This window comes from Nelumbo nucifera, chromosome 4, assembly GCF_055504915.1.
Source record: "Nelumbo nucifera cultivar China Antique chromosome 4, China Antique-T2T, whole genome shotgun sequence".
NCBI lineage: Eukaryota > Viridiplantae > Streptophyta > Magnoliopsida > Proteales > Nelumbonaceae > Nelumbo > Nelumbo nucifera.
This window is the reverse complement of record NC_142652.1, coordinates 82,815,377-82,824,248: the sequence shown is the minus strand read 5'-3', so window position 1 is coordinate 82,824,248 and position 8,872 is coordinate 82,815,377. Positions and strand designations below refer to the sequence as shown.

The 8,872-nt window shown below is 35.3% G+C and overlaps 1 protein-coding gene across 1 annotated transcript; it reads right to left on the bottom strand.

Annotated features, from left to right (window-relative positions):
* Positions 1-8,156, bottom strand: LOC104606236 (uncharacterized protein At4g15970-like). Its single transcript, XM_010271335.2, has 4 exons — positions 7,926-8,156; positions 2,684-3,049; positions 241-719; positions 1-127 (listed from the first exon to the last, which is right to left on the bottom strand). The coding sequence occupies exons 1-4, from the start codon at positions 8,154-8,156 to the stop codon at positions 1-3; spliced, it is 1,203 nt and encodes a 400-aa protein (XP_010269637.2).
* Between the last annotated feature and the right edge of the window lie 716 nt (positions 8,157-8,872).

Genomic DNA, 8,872 nt, shown 5'->3' with positions numbered 1-8,872 from the left:
TTATTTTAACAGATTGTCATTAATGGGCAAAACCGCAAAAGTGAGACATATTGAAATTGATTTTCTATTACAATCTTTCCGCTCAAATTGACTACTATTCTTTGGAGGTGGATGGAAAGATGATAGACTGAAGAGAAAAAAATATATAATATATAGAAACAATGATCACTAATACATGATGTATTATTAGCACAGAATTTAATGAGCAGAGAAGTAATGAAATTATACTACCTACTTTACCTGCAATTCCGTGGAACAGTCCAAGACATTCCCGATCTCTTCACACTTTCCGGAGAAGACAAAAATTTTTTCCAGTCCTCAAGCACAACTCTAAGATCATGGATCTTGTTATTCATACCAATACAACAATTTGCATGCATTGTACAAACTCTATTCAAATCTCTACTGGGTTCACAAAATCCACCAAAATAAACAGTATCCAGAAACCTAATCGTCAACTCAATCCTTTTGACGAATGGATCATATTTAATAATGTTTAACACATCCTGAGTCTTTTTCCCAGGATATGTGTCTCTGGAGGAGTACCAAAACTTGTAGAATTCTATGGTCCTGTTATTGGATTTGACATACATAAATCCTGCATTTGGACTGTTGTTTAAATCAGTCGAGCTGCCTCTAAAGTGATCACAAGCTATAAGAAAATCTGCATCCAAATAAAAATGTGGGAATGGGTTTCGGAACCACATTATATCACCATCCTGAAAGACAAACCAACCATAAACAATCTAATTATTAAAAGGATGGAAAACTTCAACAAGGCTCATAAAACAAAACTTTATTACTTCATGGGTTGGATTATTAATATCGATATCCGAAAAAGAATAAATGTATTAATCAATCAAGTGGAATTTATCAAAATTCACTGGTGGCCGTACACATGATGAGGTGACATTACCTAGCTACCGTATTGGTAAATTCTTAGCCCTCAAAAATCCTTACTTGTGATTGTGATTGTAAATTTCTCACTTCCCTGTTGTTGGCCCCCTTTATGACCATCCATATTTATTTATCCCTTTCCCCCCAAATTCCTTTTTAGGTTTTGGTCCCTCTTATGAAAAATTTCTGGCTCCGCCTCTGGGTGGGAAAGCATAATAATGCTGGTTTGAGTCTAATCCATTACATGGTTTTCAAAAATTGGGCCATATCAGAAAAACAGGAAATTGGTCAGGTGATCGGTTTCATTTTTTCCTAAAACCGGATTTTTTCCAAAAACCGTTGATTTTGGTCAGCAAACTGCTGACCTGGATGATTAACTGTTCGAATGATTTTGACCATTTTTATTCTTTTTTTTATTTTTTATTTGGTTCGAACAATCGGACCATCAACCCGATAACCAGACCCCTAACCGGTTTGATCTCTGGGTCGGTTTTAAAACCATGATCCAGTACAGTCGATAGAATTTCTTCACTACTGTAATTTATTGACCAAACTATGAATGTTACCAAAGGATGGCAGCAATCATTCTCGATCAGCACCATCACAAGAAACCATGCTAAGGCACTTTTTGATAACGGCTGAAGTTGCTGAACTGAAAGCTAGACATATTGCTTTGTCTTTTAGTTGATAAGATAATTAAACAAATTAAAGTTTTTAAGAGTATAATAATCTACCCTATTTCAGTTTCAGCCATTAAGAAGCCCACAACTCCTTAAAAACTTATTCACTAAAAGACAAAACAATAAGCACATCTTTAGCTGTTATTAAACGGCCCCTCAGAATTCCAACACAAAAAAAAGTCATCCTTCATAGGAATTAAAAAAAAAAAAAAAAAGCAATTTTAAGAAACACTTGAGCTTCCATTAGCTTTTACTTAAAAGCTTTCATTAATTTTCCAAATAAAAAAAAAAAAAACTATTATATTTCCTATAGAAAAAGTTAGAATGCTACTTTAGTTTAAGAGCAAAAATTAGAAAATCAATGCAATTAGCAAATCTTAAAGCCTCAATATCCTTCCCATTTCAAGTCTTATATTGCGATAAAAGATAACCTTGTTAGATAAACCTAGAAATTCAATCTATAATGATGCAACCTGCTTAATTCAACAGTATAGTATTATTGATTCTCTTACCAATATCTTTGCCCTTTTCTGTTAAAAAGAAAAAAAATATATATATGTTTCTCTTTCAAGTAAATACTCTATTAATTAATTCTATTTTATTTATTTGTATATAATAATTCATTAACTTCATAAGATTGTCAATTCACAATTTTGCTCTCAAAATAAATAGCACATAAATACATTGAATTCTATTACCACAAGGTTTTCTCATCAGAGAGAGAGATTATGATACCTATGGACTTGATCAATCAAAATCCACTCGTGAATTTTGATTAATTATACTTTATTTGCCACCACGTTTTAGATTACAATTTATTGGTTAATTGTTTTTTTGGATATCATATCTTTTTTATATGATAGTCGAACCCTTTATAAAACAAACAAGTTTGGAATTCAGATGAATTAGTGGTTTGTAAGAGATTGTACTTGGAGTGAGGGAGAGGAATTCAGATTTGAACCTCACAGAACCGTGCATTCAAAATATCTTCTCATGAATGAAAAAATACAAATACAGAACTGTAAGGCACTGTGAGGAGTGAGGTGTGAGGACGGTTGTGTGAGCACCAAATCCGATTTGATGAGGGAGGGAGGGAGTGTACATACCGTGAAAAGGAAGTGGTATCCCATCTCAAGAACTGATCTTAGAAAATCAATTTTGGTCCACACCATTTTCAAGTAATCACTTGTCATGAAATATGCTTCTCCAGAAAAATCAACTCCTTGAGTGACAAGAGCAAAACAATGGGTGTGCACAGCCAAACAACGAACGTACGCCTTTTGGTCTAAGGCAACAATTACCAAATGGTTCAATAGCCAACTCGTATTATCTCCAACTCGGAAGCTCTCCATGAAGAGATCAATTATTGAGCCAGGTGTTGCCCAAGCTTCATTTAAGGGAGCTAAGATTACAGTTTTATCTTCCATAGCTGCCTCCTTCAAAATACTTTCCAGACTCAATTCCTTAGTTTCCTACATACAAAGGTATATATATATATATATATAACTAACTTTATCAGTCTAAGTACTAAAATTAATTATAGTTCTCAATCAAAGAAATCAATATTTGCACAACGTTCTTTGATGTCATGCATGGGATCTAAGATTTACAGCAGAAAACTTGTTTCCTATGTATGGCTGCAACGTTTCCTGCGACTATCATGGGGGAGAATGACGATTCAGCCCAAGGTTAGAATTTGTAAGCTCAAAGTATATTTGGGGTAGGTGCCATCTCGGAATTGATGTCAATTTACAGGCAGGTATGAGTGCATAAAGTATAGGTTTTTGACCTTTTGAATGTTAATAGTTCTATAGTGGAAATCTGAAATCTGCATTCGGCCTGTTCATACTTTTTCGTGTAAATCGGATATTTTTTATTTTAATATATTAATATATTATATAAATAATATAATGTATTATTTATATTATATAATATAAATATAATTCTAATCAAATCGGATTCGAATCAGATATCCGATGATACATTCCAATTCAAATCATGCCTTTGAAAATTTGACGAATCTTTATCGGATTTAGATCAGTCAGATTTTCTTAACAGGACGGATCAGATATGCCCTTACCAAATCCAATCCGATCTATTTGCAGCCCTACATGTAACAAGGCAAGTTCAAGAGATTGGGACCTTGGTGTGTTTGCCAGGAAAAGCTTTGGCTGTTGGGGAGCCTATGTTGAGAACATTCTTGGGAATGCCATGTTACCATGAGAGTGGGGTAAATTAGTAATTGTCCCCTATTTCGCTTTGACCATAAACATAGACATGGGCATGAATTTGTAAACGTGTCCAGCTTTTTTTAAGTACTTATACAATTTTTTCTTTCAAAAGTATCCCTAGTTGAATTTTACAAAAGTGTTTTCATAAAAGTGCTTTCGTAAAAGTACTTTCATAAAAATGCTTTTTATTAAAGTGTTTTCATAAAAGTACTTTTATAAAATTACTTTTCTAAAGTGCTTTCTTAAAATTTGAAAGAAAATGAAGGACAAAATAGTCACAAATGCTTATTTCAGTGCTTATTGGAGAAACAGACTACCAAATGCCCAACATGAAATAAGTGTTTGTTTTTTATTTTAAAATAAGCACTTGAAAATTTTGGGTATCAAATGCAAATAAGTGTTTATTTGAATAAGCACTTGTTTTTAAACACTTATTTTTAACATAAACACTTCCAAACATGGCCTTATTTCCTACTTCCTGAATAAAAGCTTACTCAAGCTTATTTTCCAAATGCATATAGTGCTTATTGGTGGTCCCACCCTAAAATAATAGATAGTAGCAAATAGATGTGATCCAACTTTTTCAAGAAATGGAAAGAGTACAAATACAAATATGTAGTGTGTAAAATCTTGTACTTTGTATTTGTATACATTTGTAACAATTCCAAATTGAGCCAAAAGAACAAATATCCGCTTCACATGGACTTCCATGGTAGCTCAAACATTCCACTTTGCCATAATATCATCAGACATACCACCCCAGCTAAACTTGACTAAATAGGATGGTCCAGCCATGCAGGCAAGCTCACTAGTTAGAGCTGGTCCCTATCTGCTCTATACTTGATACTTCTATTTAGGGGTGAGCAAATGGGTAGGTTCTACCCAAAACTGAATGGAACTGACCTCAAACCGGTCTTGAACTGACCCTATCCAATCTGTAATATGGTAGGGTTTGGTTCAAAATTCTTGGAAACAACCCCCATCAGGCCGGTTCCAGGGCCTAGGGGTTTACCCTACACGAATTGGCCTCGGTTGGCCCTAGGGCAACCGACCTTGTTGGAACCTGCCCTAGAACCGAACTAACTTTGAAATAAACCCTAGAATGCTTGGGATGTGAAGATTTAAACCCAAGCATTCATGCTTACAAAGGTCATGGTCTCACTTGAACATTGAGTTACATAAGTGATTTGATCATTTGTTTTCATTTTAGTGTAAAAGGTAATATTTACAAAATTTAAATTTAATTTATAAGTTTTTAATCATATAATAATAATCCACATATAAAGTTAATCGATTTAATCAATAAAGATAATACAAGTTTTAAATTATATATTATATTTACTGAAAATCTTTTTTTTTTTTTTTTTTGTGAAAGAGGAGAGTAAAGAAAGTATAGGTTCCATGGATAGAACATGGAACCAACCCTGGAACCGCCAAGGCTAGAACCTACCCTGAAACCGACCTTCACAGGGTAGGTTCCGGTTCAAAAAACCTGAAACTAACCCCTACAGAGTAAGTTCCAGGTTCTGCCATGGAATTGAACTGAACCGGCCCATGCTCACCCCTACTTCTATTCCTCAGGGTACAAAGCTGCAAAATGCAACCTCATAAACAAGGAAATACTAGAAGAGACCTGTGTGATGCACATGCCGATATTAAAAGATGGCCATGTTAAAGGGGAGTGATTACATTAAGTTTCCTTGTTGTAACTAGCCCCTAGTTTATTTTTTATTTTTTAAAAGCAAAAAAGAAAACGAGAAAACTCTAAAGGGGATGGAAAGCAATATAGTAAGGAAATGTGAACAACTGCATTTAGAAAATGGTGACACATCAATGCTACGTCAAAGAAAATGGTGCTCCAGGAAACACCCATTTGTTTGGAACCATTTTTCCATAAAAAATGGTGCTCCAAGCCACACTTTGGAAATTGGGAAGGTGTGGCTTGGAGCAACGCCGAATTTGGCATTTCTTGGAGCTGCTCATTGCTGACAACAGGGACATGAGATGGGAGTGACAGGGACATGATGTGGCACTGGATAACATGTACCTGCAGTGCTGAAAATGTTTCCTAGAGCATTGATACCAAACTATAATGTTGTTGCTGCTCTAGGAAATGTCCTACCTAACAACAACGTTTCCAAACGAAAAAGATACTGTTTTCTCAAAAAATGGTGCTTCTGACCCACACATCAATAGCATCGTGTTCTAAAAAAACGATGCTATATCTGCAGCATTGATGCCAAACATATACTTAATTAACAGATATTACAAACAATGTTTTAAAAACTAAGAAGTTGAACTGTTTTCCCTCTCGATCATGGGTCAATAGTTCAACCATCAGGGTCAGATGGACCAAACCATGACACAACATCAAATATATTACATATAACAAATAATGGATGTATAATTACATTCTAAATATAATTTGAGGCGAAAAAAAAAAACATTTTTTGGCAAAAATAATGAGGCAAGATACCTTGGCCTCCTTTCGAGGCATGGATTGAAAAAAACTACCCAAAATCGAAAGAAAGATCAATCCAATCCCACAACCAAGCACAAAATCATCCTCTTCAAAAAATTTTAAAACATTATAATTTGTAACTTATGTCCCGGTGACCAAGTCAAATAGATTAACGGTTCAACTGGTTATGTCTATGGGTTTCTGACCAAGCCAACAATTTTTTAACGGTTGAACTGCCTAGGTGGGTCTCTCACCAAGCTAACAATTTTTTATGATGTAGTGGGATTTAGAAAAGCCAGAGTTGAAAACCAAGTGACGATTCAAATGGTTTGACTATCCAAACCAACCATACTTGTTAGGGATGCAACTTGGGTGGGCCCAAAATGAGCCTGTACCGACTTAGCCCGAAATTTTATATGGGCTGATCTTAGATTTTTGGTTCTTAGGTCTAAGATTGGATTTTTTATTTTTTGGACTGAGCCCGGGCCTAGCCTTTATGTAACCCAAGCCCAACCCAATCTTATCCCAATTTCAGCCAAGCCTGACTATACAAATTCATACATAGGGATGGCAATGGGGCAGGTTTGGGGAGGGCTTTGTAAATTCTAGATCCTAACTGCCTCCCTAAACCTCTTAACCCGTATTTGCCCCAAAACTTGTAGCGGGTTGGATTTTAAGAATCCAAACCCTACCCATGCATGAAAATTCAAAACCATCCCCGCATTCAAGGGTAGGGGTGGGTTGGGTTTAGAACCCGTATTTAACTTCCTTTTATTTCTTATCATACATAAGTAATAAATAAGAAAAATAACACAAATAAACAACAAAAATTCTAATTATTTGATTAAGGCATGTAAGAAACACATAAACTATCAATTATCTTTTATGTAAAATTTAAAATATTATTAAATTCAAGACCTAGTACATAAAGTTTATATGCTTTCCAATAATACATGGGTCGGGGAGCATCGGGTTTAGCCTAATATTGTACCCTACCTGTACCCGTACAAGTTGTAGAATCCCAAAACCCATATCCATATAGGTTGTAGAATCCCAAAACCCGTACCCGCCCCAAAACCCATTCTTCGAGAAAAGAAAAAACGGAGAAGTACGGACAGGTCCAATGCATATTTCTGATTTCCACTGCAAAACTATAAATAGGTCAAAAACTCACACTCTATGCACCCATACCCACACATGAATTGGCATCAATTCCGAGCTGGCATCTACCTAAAATGTACTTTGAGCCTACAAATTCGCTGAACCGTCATTCTCCCAAAAAAAAACCACTTCGTCAGGGAGGGTAGGGGCGGTACACATAGGGTAAAAATTGCCATCCCTATTTATATATGCATATCTATTTACCTAAATGCATACATACATGTATAATTTTAGAATGGATTATTGACTAACCCAAGCTCAATCCAAACCCAAACCCAATCTAATGCATCAATTCAAATTACAGTGTGGTTTGGGTTTGGGTTGAGAAGATCGGACTTGACCTTAAAATTAAGTCTAGGCTCGGGCCTTGAACCGAAATGTTAGGGCTGGGCCTGGTACAGTCACCCCTAATACTATTCACCAACTCCAAGTCTCTTAAAAGGAAAAGAAGACGCACGTTAGTCGGGATATGGATGATGAGAGAAAGAGACTCACCGGAGATGATGCCTCAACAGTACCGGAGAAAACTTGGTTGACAGTGGAAGAAGAGCAACCGAAAGGCCGAAATAAAACTGCATAGGAATAGGTCTGAGCATTGTAGATAAAAAGACAAGGTAATGCAACTACAGTAAAGACAACTAAGAGGGTAAGAATCCGGCGGACAGGACAGCCGGAATCCGGTAACATTTTGGAGGCGTTTCCACGGGCAGAACCTGTCATTTTCATCAGCATGGTCGGTCGTCTTTCTCTATCGCCTTTTATACTATGAATTCTTTCTTCTTCTTCGGTTTCAATTTTCTTCAGATCATTAAAGTTTGAATTAATGGCGGCAATCAGACGGCAATTTTAAAATATGAGGATACCATCGAATCATGCTTATAACAGAATTTTCAACTCATTGGATATATCTTCTGATTGCTGAACTTTGCACTCTGCTGTGAGAGAGTCAACATGGTGAACAAGATTAATTTATATAGAAAAAAAATTAAAAAAGCTAGTGTTCCATATGCATGTGGCCACAATTCAATTCACTTGTGAATTGTGATTGATTATGTAACAAGTGATACACAACAGTGCAACGAACGTATCCAAGATCTTAATGATATCCATAATACATAATTAAGATTTAAGAATAATAGTTAATTAGAGTGTTATTGAGGTAGAGCATTTTAAATTTTAAACTCTTTGTTTCCTACTTAGAATATCAAAACCAACCTGGGGCTAAGAAAACTTGTGTCAGTTAAGACATGTTTGGTTCTTCATTCTAGACTAGATAAGAATGGACAAGAATGAATAATATTAGAGTATTTGATTACAAAATTCTTGTCATGGGTTTCATTCTTTTAGATTGAAAAGTCAATCCATAACACAAAAATTGAAACATATATCCTGCAGTATGAAAATAATTCTGCAACGTAAACTGCTCTAATTAGCTAATTAAG

What these genes read in the sequence shown, in the direction of transcription:
- LOC104606236 (XM_010271335.2), bottom strand. Translation starts at nt 8,156, where the DNA reads ATGAAAATGACAGGTTCTGCCCGTGGAAACGCCTCCAAAATGTTACCG. An exon ending in CTGTTGAGGCATCATCTCCG is followed by an intron (nt 3,050 to 7,925) that starts GTGAGTCTCTTT and finishes CTTTGTATGTAG; the next exon opens with GAAACTAAGGAATTGAGTCT. An exon ending in ACTGTTCCACGGAATTGCAG is followed by an intron (nt 128 to 240) that starts GTAAAGTAGGTA and finishes TTTTCTCTTCAG; the next exon opens with TCTATCATCTTTCCATCCAC.